This window comes from Hemitrygon akajei, chromosome 4 (genome assembly GCF_048418815.1).
Source record: "Hemitrygon akajei chromosome 4, sHemAka1.3, whole genome shotgun sequence".
NCBI lineage: Eukaryota > Metazoa > Chordata > Chondrichthyes > Myliobatiformes > Dasyatidae > Hemitrygon > Hemitrygon akajei.
The window spans coordinates 7,093,151-7,114,335 of NC_133127.1; the positions used below are offsets into that span (position 1 = coordinate 7,093,151).

The 21,185-nt window shown below is 45.0% G+C and overlaps 1 protein-coding gene across 5 annotated transcripts in view; it reads right to left on the reverse strand.

Annotated features, from left to right (window-relative positions):
- LOC140726095 (uncharacterized) overlaps nt 1-21,185 on the reverse strand; it is a 76,896-nt gene that overhangs the window by 55,450 nt on the left and 261 nt on the right. For all 5 annotated transcript variants that reach the window (XM_073042047.1, XM_073042046.1, XM_073042045.1 and 2 more), the window contains exons 2-4: nt 15,945-16,082; nt 6,647-6,854; nt 4,535-4,646 (exon numbers count right to left, since the gene is read on the reverse strand). In XM_073042047.1, coding sequence (XP_072898148.1) covers nt 4,535-4,646; nt 6,647-6,854; nt 15,945-16,082 — 458 coding nt within the window. The remainder of the gene's footprint in view (nt 1-4,534; nt 4,647-6,646; nt 6,855-15,944; nt 16,083-21,185) is intronic.

Here is a 21,185-nt window from a genome sequence, read left to right on the forward strand (position 1 = left end):
GGTACCAGGGGTCTGTGTTGGGGCCACTTCTTCTTACATCGTATATCAACGATTTGGATTATGGAATAGATGGTTTTGTGGCTAAGTTTGCTGATGATACAAAGATAGGAGGAGGGGCCGGTAGTGCTGAGGAAACAGAGAGTCTGCAGAGAGACTTGGATAGATTGGGGGAATGGGCAAAGAAGGGGCAAATGAATTACAATGTTGTAAAGTGTACGGTCATGCACTTTGGTAGAAGAAATAAACGAGCAGACTATTATTTAAATGGGGAGAGAATTCAAAGTTCTGAGATGCAACTGGACTTGGGAGTCCTCGTGCAGGATACCCTTAAGGTTAACCTCCAGGTTGAGTCCGTGGTGAAGAAGGCGAATGCAATGTTGGCATTCATTTCTAGAGGAATAGAGTATAGGAGCAGGGATGTGATGTTGAGGCTCTATAAGGCACTGGTAAGACGTCACTTGGAATACTGTGTGCAGTTTTGGGCTCCTTATTTAAGAAAGGATGTACTGACATTGGAGAGGGTTCAGAGAAGATTCACTAGAATGATTCTGGGAATGAGAGGGTTAACATATGTTTGACTACTCTTGGACTGTACTCCTTGGAGTTTAGAAGACTGAGGGGGGACCTCACAGAAACATTTCAAATGTTGAAAGGCATGGACAGAGTGAATGTGGCAAAGTTGTTTCCCATGGTGGGGGAGTCTAGTACGAGAGGACATGACTTGAGGATTGCAGGGCGCCCATTCAGAACAGAGATGCGAAAAAAAAATTTTAGCCAGAGGGTGGTGAATCTATGGAATTTGTTGCCACGGGCAGCAGTGGAGGCCAAGTCAGTGGGTGTATTTAAGGCAGAGATTGATAGGTATCTGAGTAGTCAGGGCATCAAAGGTTATGGTAAGAAGGCGGGGGAATGGGACTAAAGGGGAGATTGGATCAGCTCATGATGAAATGGGGGAGCAGACTCGATGGGCCGAATGGCCGACTTCTGCTCCTTTGTCTTATGGTCTTATGGAAACCTGAGGCTCTTATACCTTCTACCTGATGGCAGCAGAGAGAAAAGAGCAAGAGCATTACTTCCTACAAAGCAACACCCAATAGCATGAATGGAACCAATGCTTCACTACCAGATGACCGCAACACCTTCTACGCACGCTTTGAAAGGGAGAATATAACTGCAGATGTGAAGATCTCTGCTGCACCTGATGACCCTGTGATCTCTATCTCAGAGGCTGATGTTAGGCTGTCTTTAAAGAGAGTGAACCCTCGCAAGGCAGAAGGTCCTGATGGAGTACCTGGTAAGGCTCTGAAAACCTGTGCCAACCAACTGGCAGGAGTATTCAAGGACAATTTCAACCTCTCACTGCTACGAGTGGAAGTTCCCAAGTTCTCACTTCAAAAAGGCAATAATTATACCAGTGCCTAAGAAGAAGAATGTCAGCTGCCTTAATGACTATCACCCAGTAGCATTCACATCAACAGTGATGAAATGCTTTGAGAGGTTGGTCATGACTAGACTGAACTCCTGCCTCGGCAAGGACCTGGACCCACTGCAATTTGCCTATCGCCACAATAGGTCAACGGCAGATGCAATCTCAATGGCTCTCCACATGGCTTTAGACCACCTGGACAACACAAGCACCTATGTCAGGATGCTGTTCATTGACTATAGCTCAGCATTTAATACCATCATTCCCACAATCCTGATTGAGAAGTTGCAGAACCTGGGCCTCTGTACCTCTTTCTACAATTGGATCCTCGGCTTCCTAACTGGAAGACCACAATCTCTGCAGATGGGTGATAACGTCTCCTCCTCACTGATGCTTAACACTGGCGCACCTCAGGTGTATGCTTAGCCCACTGCTCTATTCTCCATATACACATGACTGTGTGGCTAGGCATAGCTCAAATGTCATCTATAAATTTGCTGATAATACAACCATTATTGGTAGAATCTCAGATGGTGACAAGAGGGTGTACAGGAGTGAGATACACCAACTTGTGACGTAGTGCTGCAGCAACAACCTGGCACTCAACATCAGTAAGACGAAAGAGCTGGTTATGGACTTCAGGAAGGGTAAGACGAAGGAACACATGCCAATCCTCATAGAAAGATCAGAAGTGGAGAGAGTGAACAACTTCAAGTTCCTGGGTGTCAAGATCTCTGAGGACCTAACCTGGTCCCAACATATTGATACAGTTATAAAGAAAGCAAAACAGCCTTTAGGAGTTTGAAGAAATTTGGTATGTCAGCAAGTACACTCAAAATCTTCTACAGATGTACCGTGGAGAGCATTCTGGCAGGCTGCATCAATGTCTGGTGTGGGGGTGGGGGGGGGGGGGCACAGGGTTGTAAATTTAGTCAGCTCCATCTTAGGTACTAAAAGTACCCAGGACATCTTCAAGAAGCGGTGTCTCCAAAAGGCAGTGTCCATTATTAAGGACCCCCAGCACCCAGGGCATGCCCTTTTCTCACTGTTACCATCAGGTAGGAGGTACAGAAGCCTGAAGGCACACACTCAGCGATTCAGGAACAGCTTCTTCCCCTCTGCCATCTGATTCCTAAATGGACATTGAACCCATGAACACTACCTCACTTTTTAATGTATATAATTTCTGTTTTTTGCATGATTTTTAATCTATTCAATATACCTATACTGTGATTGACTTAGTTATTTATTTACTATTATTATTTTTTTTCTTCTTCTATGTATTACATTGAACTGCTGCTGCTATGGTCACAACACATGCCTGTGATAATAAACCTGATTCTGATTCTGGCCTGGGTGGTGAGGATCCTTCACGATGGATGCTGCTTTTCTCCAGCAACATTTCATGTAGATGTGTTCAATTGTTGGGAGGGTTTTACCCGTGATGTACTGGGCCAAATCCACTATTTTCTGTAGGATTTTCCACGCAAAGGTATTGATGTTCCCATAACAAGCTGTAATGCAGTCAGTCAGCACAGTTTCCACCACATATCTATAGAAGTTTGCCAAGGTTTTCAATGACATGCTGAACCTCCGCAGACTCCTGGGGAAGTACAGGCATTGTTGTGCTTTCTTCACAATAATATTTGTATGATGGGTCTAGGACAGGAATTTGAAGTTACTGTCCCTCTCTAACTCTGATCTGCTGATAATTACTGGCTCATGGACCTCTGGTTTCCCTCTCCTGAAGTCTACAATCAGTTCCTTGGTCTTATTAACATTGAGTGAAAGATTGTTGTTATTACACCACTCAGCCAAGTTTTCAATCTCCCTCCTGAATGCTAATTCATCACCCCCTTTGATACTGCTCACAGGAGTGGTGTCAGCAAACCTGCATATCATGTTGGTGCTGTACTTAGCTACACAGTCATAGGTGTAAAGTGAGTAGAGCAGGGGGCTAAGTACACATCCTTGTGGTGCTCCTGTGATGACGGAGATTGTGGAGGAGATGTTTACGCCAATCCGAACTCACTGGGGTTTACAAGTGAGGAAATCCAAGTGAAGGGGGCATAGTACAGGCCCTTTGAAGCATGATGTTCTGCCAACCTTTTAATTTGCTCTGATCAATTCAACTCTTCCCTCCCACATGATTTTCTATCATCCATGTAGCTATCTAAGAGTTTCTTAAATGTCCCTAATGTATCTGTCTCCACTGCCACCCTCAGCAGGGCGTTCCACACACAGCACTCTCCAAATACAATACTCCCTCTGCCACCCAGCCTACACATTTCTCCAACCACCGTAAAATTATGCCCTTTGTGTTAGCTGTTTCTACCCAGGAAAAGTCTCTGGCTATCCACTTCTAAGAATTAACAGTAATGTTCTTTTAAATCCATTTGTAAGTCTGGCAATCTTCCAGTAATTATTGGAAGATTCCAATAGGATAAGAGTCCAAGAACACTACAGCACAGAAGCAGGCCCTTCAGCCCATCTGGTCCATGGCAACCTACTATTCTGCTTAGTCCCATCGACCTGCACCCAGACCACAGCCCTCCATTCCTCCCCTATCCATATACCTATCCAAATCTATTCTGCGTGGTCCCATCGACCTGTATCTAGACCATAGCCCTCCAAACCCCTCCCATCCATGTACCTATTCAAAATTCTAGTAAATGTTGCAATCAAACCTGTATTCACCAGCTTGGCTGGCAGATCGTTCCACACTCACCACCCTCTGAGTGAAGAAGTTCCTCCAGGTTCTCCTTAAATACTTCACCTTTCACCCTTAACCCATGACCTCCAGTTCTAGTCTCACCCAAACTCGGTGGAAATAGCCTGCTTGTACTTACCTACCATCCATACTCCTCAGAGTGTCTATACTTTAAAAGGACAGCTCTCCTGCTTGCAGTAAGACGATCATCGGCAACTTCTATAGTCAAATCCAGCTTATTGTCAAATTCACAAGTACAATGAGGTTAAGGTTTCATGAAAACCCTGCTCGTTGTCTGGCACTAGTCAGGTCCCAAGGGTGCCAGACTAGAAAGTTTTATTGTGAAATAATCAGATTCCGCACTTTGACAGAGCACACTGATTTTAAACTTGTCTTACCTCAGAGGGGCAAATTCCAGTGGAGAGTGATGGATGGATTGAGACATATTGCCTTCCATGGAGCAGGTGGCAACAAGTGCTAAGGCGGGGGACAGATCGCTTTTCTGCAGCTCTGATGGAAGAGGCATGTCTGGTCAGCACTTAGCACCGTGTACAATGTTCCAAATACAAGCAATCGGGAACACACTGCCACGTTTAAAAGGCAGTTATAGAGACATTTAATCAGGCAAGGTACAGAAATGCAAGTCGAGTTTATTGTTCACATATGCTCAGATGCAATGAAAAACTTACTTGCAGTAGAAGGACTAAAGGGAATAAGAATGAAAAGAAACAGCAAAATGCAATTAAATTTCTCAGTAACTAAGATAAAATATGATCTCATTGTTACAGTATCACATCACAACAGCAAAGCATTTAGCACGATCACTTTACACCACCAATGATCATTGATAATAAGCACACACAAAATGCTGGAGGAACTCAGCATGTCAACGCAGCATCTATGGAAAAGAGTACAGTTGATGTTCCAGGCCAAGACTCTTCGGCAGGACCTGGTGAAGGGTCTCAGCTTGAAACATCAACTGTACTCTTTTCCATAGATGCTGTCTGACCTGCTGAGTTCTTCCAGCATTTTGTGTGTGTTGTTTGGATTTCCAGCATCTGCAGATTTTCTTTTGTTTGTGATTGGATCACTGATAGGGATTCAATTCCCACCACTGTCCTAAGGAATTTGCACGTTCTCTCTGTGACTGCGTTCCATATATCAGCCTCCGTGTGCAAAACCATAGGTCCCGTTGAAATCTTTCCCCTCTCACCTCACAATACAGCACTGTATACAGACTGATCATGACAGTACAGAAAAGATGAAGATGGTGAGGACTTCCACAAGGGTCTGAGTTGGAGAACTATTGCTTTAAGGACAGAGTGAGCCTAGGTGTTTTCTACAGTACTGTGTAGGTTGAGGACAGAATAAGAACTGACAAGACCAATTAAGCTAGACAGAAAAATGTGTATGAAGGAGATGTAGATTCAGGGCAATTTCACAGTACACGCAATGTTTCAATGTACACAAGCACATGAACGGTGGTTCGGACTGAAGGGACTGAGGAATTGCTTCCTTCAAGAGCTGGTAACTGTTAATCACTTGATGAAGTGAGGCAGCACCTGACAGCTCCTTAATGTGTTCAGGGTGTTGGCGCGTGGCCAAGTGGTTAAGGCGTTCGCCTAGTGGTCTGAAGGTCACTAGTTCAAGCCTTGGCTGAGGCTGCGTGTGTGTCCTTGAGCAAGGCACTTAACCACACATTGCTCTGCGACGACACTGGCGCCAAGCTGTATGGGTCCTAATGCCCTACCCTTGGACAACACCGGTGGCGTGGAGAGGGGAGACTTGCAGCTTAGGCAACTGCCAGACCTCCTTGCCCAGGCTTGCGCCCTGGAAACTTTCCAAGGTGCAAATCCATGGTCTATCAAGACTAACAGAGGCCTACACACAATGTGTTCAGGACAGCACTGAAACCATTTTGCAATCTGGACCATCTTCCAAACTAATGACAAGTGAGTGAGTTCTGTTTATGAACAAGTGGCCGAACAACAAGAAAGGGATATCACAGGAAGAGGAAGAAGAATATGTGATGAACAAGAGGGAATGAAAAGAGGTACAGGAGTACAAGGTAATGAATTTGAGTAATGTTGTAGGTCTATAAAACTCCAGTAAGACCACATTTGCAGTCCTGTGTTAGGTTATGGTCATCTCATTATAGGAAGGATGTGGAAGCTTTAGAGAGGGTGCAGAGGAGATTTAACAAGATTAGAGAGCATGACTTATGAGAACAGGTTGAGAGAGCTAGGACTTTTCTCTTTGGAGTGAAGGAAGCAACTTCACAGAGGTAGATGAAAGTAGCATAGATAGAGTGGAGAGCCAGAGACCATTTTCCCCAAGGATGGAAATGGCTAACAAAAGTGAACATACTGGCGATTGGAGGAAAATATAGGGGAGATGTCAGAGGTAGGTTTATTTTTATACAAAGTGGTGAGTCCATGGGTCCCATTAAAAAAAATTCAAAACATGACTAAAATCAAAGGATGGGTCAATACACACAACTGAGCACTTACCAAACATTTGCAGGGTTTGGAACGGTCCAAATTCACTGTGCGGACTCCCCAGTTCTTCGGTAATGGTGATTGTTCCTTCCTCCATAGTAGGGAACTCCTCAAGAGTCTGTGTGCAGTCTGTGCCTCCCAAAAGCAGAGAGGATGCTGTGGCTGAAGTCACTTCTCCGGTACCAGCTTCTGACTGAAGCTGGGGCCATAACTCAGAACCCTACATTGAAAAAGCAAATGAGTGAACTCGTGTCACAGTGACAGCAACTACATTTCATTAGGAACTTGTAGAGACTTGTTATGTCACCAAAGACTCTCGCAAATTCCAACAAATGTATCACAGAGAACATTCTAACTGCTTGCATCACCGTCTGGTATGCAGGGGCCACTGAATAGGATCAGAAAGGCTGCAAAAAGTTGTAAACTCAGCCAGCTACATCATGGGCACTGTCCTCCACAGCACCTTCAAAAGGTGATGTCTCAAAAAGGTAGCATTCATTCTTAATGACCTCCAACACACACTCAATATTTTAAGAACAGCTTCTTCACCGCCACCATCAGATTTCTGAATCGTTCACGAACCATGAACACTACCTCACTACTTTTTTTCTTTTATTGTTCTCTTTTAGCACTACTTATTTTTATATAAAGTATATTTCTTATTGTAATGCATAATGTTTTTATTATTTTATTGTGCTGCTGCCACAAAACAATGAATTTCAGGGCATATACCAGTTATATCAAATCCAGTTCTGATTCTGATTCTTCTACAGCACAGATACAAGCCCAGACATACAAGAGACTGCACTTGCAGAATCTGAAGCAACACACAAAGTTCTGGAGGAATGCTGCAGGTCCTGGATGGCTGCAAATGTTCTTCTCTTGTTTAAGAAAGGGAGTAGGGCTAACCCAGGAAATTACAGACCAGTGAGTCTTACTTCAGTAGTGGGAGATTGTTGAAAAAGATCCTGAGAGGCAGGATTTATGACCATTTGGAGAGACATAATCACGACGGCTGTGTTGCAAACTCCATTCTAAATCTACAGTATACTACTAACTGCTACGATTTACTTACGACTTTCTGTTCCAGTAGCTGATATTCACATCAGATACGATAGACGTCAGAACATCTGAACATCAGAAAGACGGCATTTACCCACTATGTGCCGCCTTTCCTACACTGGGAACTCCTGCTTGCGCGATCCATGGGAGACTCATCTCTTACACTGCCACTACCTCGGAAGAAGTACCAAAGGCGAGGGAGAAGAGCCAGCATCCTGGTGAGGCTGAGACGGCATGCAAATCGGCTGCCACTCCCTAGCGTACTCCTGGCTAACGTTCGGTCCCTGGATAACAAGCTTTGTGAACTGAGAGCTAGAAACTCCTATCAGCGGGAAACAAAGGAATGCAACGTTTTGTGCTGCGTGGAGACCTGGCTGATGGAGGAGATACCAGATCATGCCATCGATCCCTCTGGGACCCCCCTGTTCCAGGCAGACAGGACGAAAACCCTCACTGGGAAGAGTAAAGGAGGAGGGGTATGCTTCATGGTCAACAATGCTTGGTGTGACACCAAGAACGTGCATGCACTCAAATCCTTTTGCTCCCCAGACCTGGAATATCTAGTGCTGCTGTGCAGACCCTACTGGCCGCCTAGGGAGTTCACGGCTGTTATCATCACAGCAGTACAGGCTGATACTGACCTGGCTCTCAAGGAACAGTACAAGACCATCAACACGCTGGAGACTGCACATCCAGAGGCTGTCATCATCGTCGCCAGTGACTTTAATTGAGCGTCGCTGACAAAAATCTCTCTGAAGTTTTGTCAGCACATCCAGGTGAGCACTAGTGGAGATAACACACTTGGCCACTGCTACACTCCCTTCTGCAACCCTTACAAAGCTCTCCCTCGCCCAGCTTTTGTAAAATCAGATCACTCTTCGATCCTGCTTTTGCCGACGTACAGGCAGAAGCTGAAACAAGAGGCAGCCATAGTTAAACCTGTCCACTGTTGGTCTGTCCAATCAGCCTCCATGCTGCAGGACTGCTTCGATGACATCGACTGGAATGTCTTCCATGATGAGGATGTCTCTGAGTTCACTGATGGAGCTTCATCTGGAAGTGCATCGATGATGTTGTCCCCCAGAAGTCAGTCAGGATCTTCCTGAACCAGAAACCCTAGATCAATAGTTCCATGAGCAATAGGATGTATCAAGAGCATCCTGAGCAGCTGCATCACTGCCTGGTTCGGGAATTGCACCGTCTCGGATCGCAAGGCCCTGCAGCTGATAGTGAGGTCAGCTGAGAAGATCTCCGGGGTCTCTCTTCCCACTATTACAGACATTTACACCATACGCTGCAACCACAAAGCTAACAGTATTGTGAAGGACCCCACGCACCCCTGACACAAACTCTTCTCCCTCCTGCCATCTGGCAAAAGGTACTGAAGCATTCAGGCTCTCACAACCAGACTGTGCAACAGTTTCTTCCCCCAAGCCATCAGACTCCTCAATACCCAGAGTCTAGACTGACATCTACATCATTTATTATTATATTGCAATTTGTCCTCTACTGTGCCTATTGTCTTGTTAATTATTGTACTGCCCTGCACTGTTTTGTGCACTTTATGTAGTCCTGTGTAGGTCTGTAGTCTAGTGCAGTTTTTATGTTGTTTTACGTAGTCTAGTGTAGCCTTGTGCTGTCTCACATAGTCTAGTGTAGTTATGTGTTGTTTCATGTAGCACCAGGGTCCTGGAGAAACGTTGTTTCTTTTTTACTGTGTACTGTACCAGCAGCTTATGGTCGAAATGACAATAAACTTGACTTGACTACACGAGCAGTACTTACAGCGCGACATCGAGCTTAAGTCACTGGTGATCAACTAGGGCTCAAGAAAAGCAGCTATAATCAGTGAAAAGCTATCAAGACTACGAAACAACAATATAGGGAGAAGATTAAGTCAAGATTCACAACGAATAGCACACGACTTGTGGTGAGGGCTGCATACTATCGCAGATTTCAAAGCCAAACGTTGTGTTGCCTCCAACGTCGCGGCCTCTCTCCCAGATGAGCTCAATCGCTTTGACGCTCGGTTCGATGTCGCTAACTCTGAGCCTCCGAGGAAAGCCACCACTACACTTGCAGCCTGGTCATCTCTGAGGCTGAAGTACACCGATGCAAGGCTGCAGTGCTGGACAACATCCCAGGGCGAGTACTCAGGTCAGGATGTGCACTGCACCACTGGCAGGTGTGTTTACTGATATTTTTAATCTCCCTCTCTCCCAGTTTGGAGTACCCTCTTGCTTCAAATTATCCACCATTGTCCAAGATAATATGCCTGAACAACTGGCGTCCCATCGCACTTACCCCATAATAAGCAAATGCTTTGAGAGGCTGGTCAAGGATTACATCTGCAGCTTGCTACCACCCAAAATGGACCCCCTACAATTCGCCTGCAACCAATCGACAGATGACGCAATAGCCACAGCTCTACACACCATCCTTACATATCTGGAGAAGAAGGATGCTTAAGTGAGAATACTGTTCTTGGACCACAGCTCAGCTTTCAACACCATAACTCCATCCAGGCTCAACAAGAAGCTCAGAGACCTCGGCCTTGACCCTGCCTTGTGCAGCTGGATCCTGGACTTCCTGTCAGATCGCCAGCATGTTGTATGGGCTCCCGCACCTCCAATCCTCTGACTCTCAATACAGGAGACCCTCAGGGCTACGTACTGAATCCCATTCTTTACTTCCTATATAGCCATGACCTTATCACCACACAAGCTCCAATCAGCTAATTAAATTTGACAACGACACTACATCGATTGGCCTTATCTCAAACAATAACGAGGTGGCCTACAGGGAAGAAGTCATCTCTCTGACACAGTGGTGTCAAGAAAATAACCTCCCCTCAATATCGCAAGAACAAAAGAGCTGGTTGTGGATTACAGGAGGAATGGAGATGGGCTAACCCCTATTGACATCAATGGATCTGGGGTCGAGAGGGTAAACAGCTTCAAGTTCCTCGACATCCACATCACCGAGGACCTCACGTGGTCTGTACACATCAGCTGTGTGGTGAAAAAGGCACAACAGCGCCTCTTTCATCTCAGACGGTTGAGGAAGTTTGGTATGGGCCCCCAAATCCGAAGAACTTTCTACAGGGAGGGGCACAACTGAGAGCATCCTGACTGGCTGCATCACTGCCTGGTATGGGAACTGTACCTCCCTCAATCACAGGACTCTGCAGAGAGTGGTGCAGACAGCCCAGCACATCTGTAGTTGTGAACTTCCTTCCCATGGTTCAGGACATTTACAAACAGGTGTTTAGAAAGGGCCCATAGGATCATTGAGGACCCAAGTTATCCCAACCACAATCTATTCCAGCTACTACCATCCAGGAAGTGGACTGATGAACTCACACTGATTTTATTACATTGACTTTTCTATTTATTATAAATCATTACAAATTACTAACATTGCACATGGCACATTTAAATGGAGACATAACAAAGATTTTTACTCATGTATGTGAAAGATGTAAGAAATAAATTCACTTCAATTAGGGATAGTCAACATGGCTTTGTCAAAGGTAGGTCATGACTTACAAGCCTGATTGAATTCTTTGAGGATATAACAAAACACATTGATGAAGATAGGGCAGTGGATGCAGTGTATATGGATTTCAGTAAGGCATTTGATAAGGTTCTGAATAGCCTTGTGTGGGGAAAGTAAGAAGGCATAAGATCCAAGGAGACCTTGCTTTGTGGATCCAGAATTGGCTTGACCACAGAAGACAAAGGCTGGTTGTGGATGGTTCACAGGGATCTGTTCTGGGACCCTCCTCTTTGTGATGTTTATAAATGACCTGGATGAGGAAGTAGAAGGGTGGGTTAGTAAGCTTGCTGATGACACAAAGGTTGGGGTGTTGTGAATAGTCTGGAGGGTTGACAGAGATTTCTATGGAACATCAATAGGATGCAGAGTTGAGCTGAGAAGTGGCAGATGGAGTTCAACCCAGATAAGGGTGTAGTGATTCATTTTGGTAGGTCAAATTTGAAGACAGAATATAATATTAATGGTAAGATTCTTGGCAGTGTGGAGTACCAGAGAGATCTTGGGGTCTGTGTCCATATGACATTCAAAACTGCTGCTCAGGTTGACAAGAAAGTGTTTGGTGTGTTGCCCTTCATTAACCATGGGATGAGTTCAAGAGCTGTGAGGTAATGTAGAGCTAGACCCCACTTAGAGTATTGTGTTCAGTTTGGTCACCTCACTACAGGGAGGATGTGGTAAGAGTACAGAGGAGACTTACAAAGATGTTGCCTGGATTGGAGAGTGTACCTTATGAGAGTAGGTTGAATGAACTTGGCCTTTGAGTGACAGAGGATAATAGAGGTGTATAAGATGATGAGAGGCATTGATCTTGTGGATAGCCACAGGCTTTTTCCCCAGGCTAACACAATGGCTAACACAAGGGGCATAGTTTAAAGTGCTTAGAAGAAGGTACAAAGAGGATGTCAGAGGTAAGTTGCTGATTTTTTTTAAAATATACACAGAGAGTGGAATGCACTGCTGGTGAAGGTGTGAAGTCAGATACAACGGGGTCTTTTACGAGATCCTTAATTAAGTACATGGAGCTTGGAAAAATAGAGGACTATGCGGTAGGGAAATTCTAGGCAGCCTCTAGAGTAGGTTACATGGTCGGCACAACATTGTGGGCCAAAGGGGCTGTAATATGCTGTAGATTTCTGTTCTATGTTAGACAGGAGTCGATGATTTGGGTCAACAATTTTCAAATGAACTGAAAGACAGAGGGTACACAGCCGGTCTAAGAAGATGGAGGGAAGGGAGTGGAGGAGGTGCCGGCAGATGGAGAGTGGGAATCATGTCAGAAACTGGTGAGTGAAAGGCAGAATGATGGCACACTGGCATAATGGTTAGCATAACACATTACAGTACCAGTGATCAAAATCAAATTCCCATCACCATCATAAGGAGTTTCTGTCTTCTCCCCAGAACCACAAGCGTTTCCTCCGCCTGCACAGGTTTCCTCCCACATTCCTACAACATATGGTTTGGGCCAGGGTTACTAAGTTATGGGCATGCGACAATGACACAGGAAGCATCATAATACTTGCGGACTTCCCCAGCACATCCACAGGCTGTTTCATATACGATACTGTGTCCAATCTCCTATATTTCCAAGCAAACTCATTACCAAAGTCTGGACCCGGGAATCAACACCTTGCTCTACAACTCAATCCTCAACTTTCAATCGAACAGACAGGAATAGTTATGGAAAAGTACAGCACAAAAACAGGCCCTTCAGCCCATCTAGCCCATGCCAAACCATTTAAACTGCCTACTCCCACTGACCTACACCCAGACCATATCCCCACCATCGTGTACCTAATCAAACTTCTATTAAGCACTGAAATCAAGCTCATTAAAATGAAGCAGTTTCCCTCATGTTCCGCTTAGTCACATCACCTTTCACCCTTAATCTATGACCTCTGCTGTAGTCCCACCCAACCTCAATGGAAAAAGCCTGCTTGCACTTACCCCATCTATACCCCTCAATTTTATTTATTTCCTTGAAATACAGCATGGAACAGGCCCTTCTGACTGAGCTGTACTGCCCAGCAATCCCCCAATTTAACCCTAGCCTAATCACAGGACAATTTACAATGACCAATTAATCAATTAACCTTACGACTTTGGACTGAGAGGAAACTGGAGCACCCAGAGGAAATCCACGCAGTCATGGGGAGAATGTACAAACTCCTTACAGACAACAGAAGGAACTGTACCCAGGTCACTGGTACTCTAAAGGGTTGTGTTAACCTCCACTCTACCATAATTTTGTATACCTCTAACAGATCTCCCTCAATCTTCTGTGTTCCAAGGAATAAATTCCTAACCTAACCTTTCCTTACAACTCAGATCATCCAGATCTGGCCAACATCCTTGTAAATTTTTTCTATACTCTTTCAATCTTATTTACATCTTTCCTGTAGGTAGGTTACCAAAACTGCAAACAATACTCCAAATTAGGCTTCACCAACATCTTATATAACTTCAAAATTATATCCCGTTTCCTGTACTCAATACATTAATTTATGAAGGCCAATGTGCCAAAGGGTTTCTTTACAACCCTATCTACCTGTGACACCATTTTTAATGAATTGTGGACCTATATTCCCCAGATCCCTTTGTTTTACCACACTCCTCAGTGCCCTACCATTCACTGTGTAAGACTTACTCAGGTTGACCCTACCGAAGTGCAACACTTCACACTTATCTGCGTAAATTCCATCTGTCAGTTTTCAGCCCATTTTTCCAGCTGGTCCAGATCCCACTGCAAATTCTGGTAATGTTCTTTGCTGTCCACTACACCACCAATCTTGGTATCATCTACAAATTTGCTGAATCAGTAAACCATATTATCATCCAGATCATTGATATAGATGACAAACAACAAAGGACCCAGCACCGATCCCTGTACTCCACTAGTCACAGGCCTCCAGTCAGAGAGGCAACCTTCTCTCTGGCTTCTCCCATGAAGCCAATGTCTAATCCAATTCACCTCATCTTGAATGTCAAGCAACTGAACTTTTGACTAATGTCCCATGTGGGACCTCATCAAATGCCTTGCTAAAGTCCATGCAAACAACATCCTTCATCAACTTTCCTGGTAACATCCTCGAAAAACAATCAGTAAGGATAAGCAACAATTCTTCCAGCATAATTATTCTCAACACTGGTGCCCCAGAAGATTGTGTCCACAGCCCCCTACTCTGCTCCCTGTACAATCAGACAGTGTGGCTGGATTCTGCTCTAATTCCAATACCATTTTAGTGGTATCACTGGGTATTTTTAAAGCAGAGGTTGATAAGTTCTTTAACAAAGATTATGGGGAGAAGGCAAGAGATTAGAGTTGAGAGGGATAGTAAATCAGCCATGATCATATGGTGGTGCAGACTCCATTTAGTGACACATATATTAACATATACGAAGGAGGAATCAAACTTAAATTTTTCTTTAAAAAGTGTGCTGAAGGATTGGTTTTCTATTATACATCACCATGACCAAACCATAGCAGCATTTGCTCTGTATTTGGTCCATCAATGGAACTACCCTCCCCAACACTGAGGACATATTCAAGAGGCAGTGCTTTCAGAAGTTTGCATCCATCACTAAGGTTCCTCAACATTTGGAACATGATTTATTCTTGTTGCTGCCATCAGGGACGAGGTAAAGGAACCTGATTCAACAATTCAGAAACAGTTTCTTCCCCTCCACCATCAGATTTTTCACTCAGTGGAAGAACAAGCTAGACCAGCACGATGTCCCATGCACCAACATTCAGCAGCACATGCCAGTCAGGGACTTGAGCTACATTTTCCTTATGTCACACTGTGTTTTCTGCTATCAAAATCATATATGCTATGTGCTGTGAGCTGTTGGTAATGTGTTTGCACTTTGGCTCCAAAGGAATGCTGTTTCACTTAACTACAGCCATGTATGGTTGAATGATAATTAAACTTGAACTTGATAAATTGTACTATTTTAGAGTTTCTGAACCTAATTGCCGTGACGAAACAATACATTTCATGTCACAGTAAGTCATTGAAACTATTTATTTAATTTCTTTTTACATCTGTTTTTCATCTTGAATGTGTTTCTAGAACTGTTAGAGCCTGCAATTTACAGCTTGGAGATCGATTGAGAGACCCAGGCCTTTGCTGTCTCCAAGAAGATTCTGGGAAGCAGCGAATGCAAACTTCGAAGCAAAGAAATCTTCTGTTCACTGATCCAGACAAGGAGCCCATGTGGCATATCGCCACTTTGCTGCCTTGAAGGAGCCTACGTGGCCCAATGCTGTGCCCAGGGGGTATGTCTCTCTTTTTCGTTGATGTTGGAAGATGTTACCGATGTTCCACATCTATGGCTTTGATCAATGGGCTTTTTCCCAGTCTTACGGTCTTTATATTTTGAGCGTTTTGCCTGTTCTTTCTCGTTTTTTCTATGCAAAGACAGGGAAATTTGGGGGCCGATGTTCTTGTTGCACTTAATGCCAGGGAAGGTGAGTTTGGGGTGGCTGATCATTTGCTGTTCTTTTTTTGTGCAGGAGAGGGAGTGGGTCAGCTGTTTCTCTCTGAACTTACTTCCATGGGTTTTTTTCTGTTTCATGGCTATCTGGAGAAGAAGAATTTCAGAACTGCATACATACTTTCATAATAAATCTGACTCTAATGTTGACTGCATTTAGCACTGATTCACTTATCTAAAATGACCAAGTTACCTGCTTAGCTTGCTGAACAATTGCCTCTCCCAGTGAGAATCCACTCACGTTGGACAAGTGGGTCCCACTTCCAAGGCTGCTGGCTTGGCTCAACCTCTCCTCCATGTTACAAGTTACCGGTGGTGTTGTTGCTATCACCTGAAAGACAGCACATTACAGCTCCTTTAACAACACAGCCTGTGCAGAGCAAGCAACAGGAGGAAGAGAGGGAAGTTCATGGAGGAAAGGAGGGAACAAGAGAATACAAATACCTGGCTTAATAAAATAACCATTTTTCACTTTAACTTGTAATTGTCAATGGGTAAGGGGGTAAAGAAAACTAGTGATCGAAAGATCAAGAGGAATAAAATTGTGTCAGACTTTTTTAAAACACTGGTTTGGCTCCAAATGGAATTCAAGAAGGTGACATCCATCATTAAAGACCTTCACCATCCAGGATATGTCCTCTTCACATCACTTCCATCAAGGTGGTGGTACAAGAGCTTGAAAACATGCATTCAATATTTTAAGACTAGCTCTTCCCCTCCACTATGGTCCATCAACACAACCTCTTTATTCATCTTTTCCACTATTTATTAATTTTTGTGAGTTGCACTGTCATTTTTATGTATTGCACTGTGTTGCTGCAGCAAAACAACAGATTTCAGTGATAATAAACTTGATTCTGGATCAATGTGGTGACTAATTCAGAATGCTACATTTCAACAAGATGTCAAGGCCTTGGAGATGGTGGGAGGGTGCACCTACCAGGACTTCATTTAAAAGGGAGAATGTAGAATCATCGCAATTGACTAAGTTATAGGGAGAGGCTGACCACACTAGATCTTTATTCCTTGGAGAGAAGGAGAATGAGAGGTGCCTTGTAGAAGCTTATAATATGTATTTATTTCATCATATTTTAGTTATTTATTCATTTATTGGGATGCAGAGCAGAATAGGTCTTTTTGGCCCTTCGAGCCAGACTGCTGAGCAACACCCCTCCCCTTAACTTTAGTCTGATCACAGAACAATGTACAAAGACCAAATAAACCTATCAACCAGTACATCTTTAGACTGTGGGAGGAAACCCATACAGTTGCAGGTAGAATGTACAAAATCCTTACAGACAGCGTCAGGAATTGAACCCAGGTTACAGGTACTATAAAGTGCTGTGCTAACTATGACACTGCCGTGCCAACCCATAAGGGATATAGGGTGGACATTCATAAGGTTTCTATAGCCAGTGTGGTAATGGAGAGAAGTTCCCCCTACCTATTAAATGCTCACAATGGCATATGCCTCAAGTGGCCTCTGACAACCAAGTCCAGCTCCTGGCCTTCACATGTGGCTTAGCTACTAAGCTAGGTGTAACCATTTCTACTGACAGGAGACAGGGCAAAGGCAGTTACTGTTCCTTAAAACCAGTTGCCTAGGGCAAATCAGGCTCATCAGCCGTAGTTGGCAGCTTATCTAGGAGAAGGAAAACTCTGATCTCAAACCTCCGCTGCCTTAGGGCAGTACCCACTCATGGGGAAGGCTTTGGGAGTAAACCCCGAAGGAAAAATCCAGAGCTGGAGTCCCCAAGACAGTTCTATAATGCTGACAGGCAACTCCTGTGACGCTGCTGGTACCAAACTGTACTGGTCTCTGCTGTTCCTTTTGGTTCATCAGACGCAAGGAGAGGCCTAACAACGTCTGCTCCGCCATCAGCATCATGGCTGATCCATTTTTCCTCTCAGCCCCAATCTCCTGCCTTCTCCCTGTATCCCTTCATGCCCTGACCAATCAAGAATCTATCAACCTCTGCCTTAAATATACATAAAGACTTGGTTTTAACAGCTGCCTGTGGCAATGAATTCCACAGATTCACCATTCTCTGGCTAAAGAAATTCCTCATCATCTCCATTCTAAAAGGACACCCCTCTATCCTCTGCTCCCAAACTCTCCCACCATAAGAGACATCCACTTTATCGAGGCCTTTCAACATTCAATAGGTTTCAATTAGTTACCCCCATCCTTCTGAATTCTAGCGATTACAGGTCCAGAGCCATCAAACACTCTTCATACAACAAGCTGTCTAATCCTGGAATCATTTTTGTGAACTCTCCAGTTTCAGCACATCCTTTCTAAGATAACGGATCCAAAACTGTTCACAATGCTCCAAGTGAGGCCTCACAATACTTAATAAAGCCTCAAAATTATATTCTTGCTTTTATATTCTAGTCTTCTTGAAATGAAAGCTAACATCGCATTTGCCTTCCTCACCAGACTCAAACTATTAATTAACCTATAGGGAATCCTGCCTCAGATTTTTGAATGTTCTATTTAGAAAATAATCTACCTCCTTATTTCTTCTACTAATGTGCATGACCATACACTTCCCGTCACTGTATTCCATCTGCCACTTCTTTGCCCATTCTCCTAATCTGTCTAAGTCCTTCTGTAGCCTCTCTACTTCCTCAAAACTACTTGCCTTCATATCAAGGTCAAACTTTGCAACAAAGCCATCATCTATTTCCCCAGGATTGGGAAGTCCAAAACGAGTAAGCACCAGTACAAGATAAAAAGGTCAGAGATTTAAAAGAGACATTTTATAGAGGGTGCTGTACCATTTGAGAGGCATTTGGTTAGGTACACAGAGAGGAGGAGTTTGCAGGGTTATAGGCCGAACTCAGGCAACTGAAACTAGCAGAGGGGATGGTTCAGTTGGCACCAAAGGGCCTGTTTCTGTGTTGTATTATCCTACATAAAATGAAGAGAAAATCATGATTTGTAGAAAAAGAGAAGCCACTTCCAGTGAGAGGATGTTCAGGAGAAGTGGGAGGGTCACCAGCTTTGGCTCTTGATCATTCTGTTTTAATTACACCATTGACACTGTCCTGTCTTCATCCCAAGATCCAGAATTTCCTCTCCTCTTTCTGCCTTTGAGACCCTGCTGAAAGCCAAGTTACTAACGTCTCCTTGACTTACCCAGAATGTAGAAAATTGAAGAGGCAGTTAATTAGTGTGTCTACACAAGAGATTCTGCTGATGCTGGAATTCAAGAGCAACACACACAAAATGCTGGATGAACTCAACAGGTCAAGCAGCATCAATGGAAATGAATAAACAGTCAACATTTTGGCCTGAGACCCTTCTTCAGGACTGGAAGAGAAGGCGGAAGATGCCAAAATAAGAAGCTGGGGGGGTGGGGGGGGATGGGATGGAAGACAAGCTAGAAGGTAATAGGTAAAACCAGTTGGTATGGGAGGGAGGGGTGAAGTATAAAGCTTTATGAGTATGTTAGAAAATGGGTTACACAGGGAAGTATGTGCAGGAATGGCATTTACGGAAATGTTCCCGAAATGGCAGAGGCTCGATGGGCTGAATAACCTTCTATAATTATATACCTTGCTGTCTAATTTTGTTAGATGGTCTTCAGCACTTTACCATGCTAAAAGCTCCACATGTAATCTGCCAGACTACACTCTTCAAATGGACCTTTAACCCTTAACATCATTTACAAGGATGTTGCTGGGACTTGAGAACATGAGGGAGAAGGGAAGATTGAAAAGATTAGGACTTCTTCCTCTGGAGTGTAGGAGAATAAAGGGAGATTTGAGAGAGGTGTACAAAACTGAGGGATATAGATATGGTAAATGCAAGCAGGCTGTTTACACTGAGGCTGGGTGAGACTACTTACTACTAGAGGTCATGGGTTAAGGTGAAAGGTTTAAGAGGAACCTGAAGGGAAGCTTCTTCACTCAGAGAGTGGTGAGAGTGTGGAACGAGCTGCCAGCAGAAGTGGTGAATGTGGATTTGATTTCAACATTCAAGAAAAGTTTGGATAGGTACATTGATGGGAGGGATATGGAGGACTATTATCTGGGTGTAGGTCAATGGGATTAGGTGGATTAATAGTTCAGCATGGAATAGATGGCCAAAGGGCCTGTTTCTGTGCTGTATTTTATGACTATAACAGCTCACATGAAAATTTAGCTTATGCAAAAAGTTACAGGCTGCTGTAAAAATAAATGAAACTGGGATGCCAAAGAGCCCTGCTCCACCAGTCACCCTTCTGACCCACATCAGTACCCTGCCCTCCCAATACACATCTACCTTCTTCCAATATTCAATGACTTGACCTTTACCCTTCCTATCTGTCATTCATCTCCTTCACCCTGTACCACTTCCCTACTCCTACCCCTCCTCACCCCAGCTCCATCATTCCCTCCACCACACTACATCACTCCAATGCTCCCACTCCCCAGCTCAGCAACTACTCCCTCTGTAAATACCTCCATCTTCCTGCCCTCAGCTCTCACCCCATCATTCTCACCTCATTGCCCACCCTCCTTCCATCTTGCTCAGATCATCACCCACATTTCCTTCTTCCCTGATTCTACACCTCCAGTCACCCTCCAATCCGTAACCCTGCCCTCAGCCACCCAACCAGTCACCCTGCTGTTCATCACCCTCTCTGCCTCATCAGTCACCAAACCATCCTCCCTCTGTCAGTCACTGACCCACCTCCCATTCTCCATTAGTAATTCATCAACCCATCTCACTCCCTTTGTCAGTCACCCACCCACCCTCCTCCGTTCCCTCCGCCAGTCACCCTCCCTCCTCCGTTCCCTCCACCAGTCACCCACCCTCCTCCGTTCCCTCCGCCAGTCACCCTCCCTCCTCCGTTCCCTCCGCCAGTCAGTCACCCACCCTCCTCCGTTCCCTCCGCCAGTCACCCACCCTCCTCCGTTCCCTCCGCCAGTCAGTCACCCACCCTCCTCCGTTCCCTCCACCAGTCACCCTCCCTCCTCCGCCAGTCAGTCAATCACCCAACCTCTTCCACTCCCTCCACCAGTCAATCATCCAACCTCCTCCGCTCCCTCCGCCAGTCAATCACCCACCCTCCTCCGTTCCCTCCACCAGTCACCCTCCCTCCTCCGCTCCCTCCGCCAGTCAGTCAGTCACCCACCCTCCTCCGTTCCCTCCACCAGTCACCCTCCCTCCTCCGTTCCCTCCGCCAGTCAGTCACCCACCCTCCTCCGTTCCCTCTGCCAGTCACCCTCCCTCCGCCAGTCAGTCAATCATCCAACCTCCTCCGCTCCCTCCGCCAGTCACCACCCTCCCCCGCCAGTCACCCACCCACCCTCCTCCACCCCCTCTGCCAGTCAGTCACCCACCCTCCTCCGCTCTCTCCACCAGTCAGTCACCCACATCCCCTCTCTGCCTCATCAGTCACCCACCCCTCTCAGTCATCCTTCCCTTCCCACAATCCCTCAG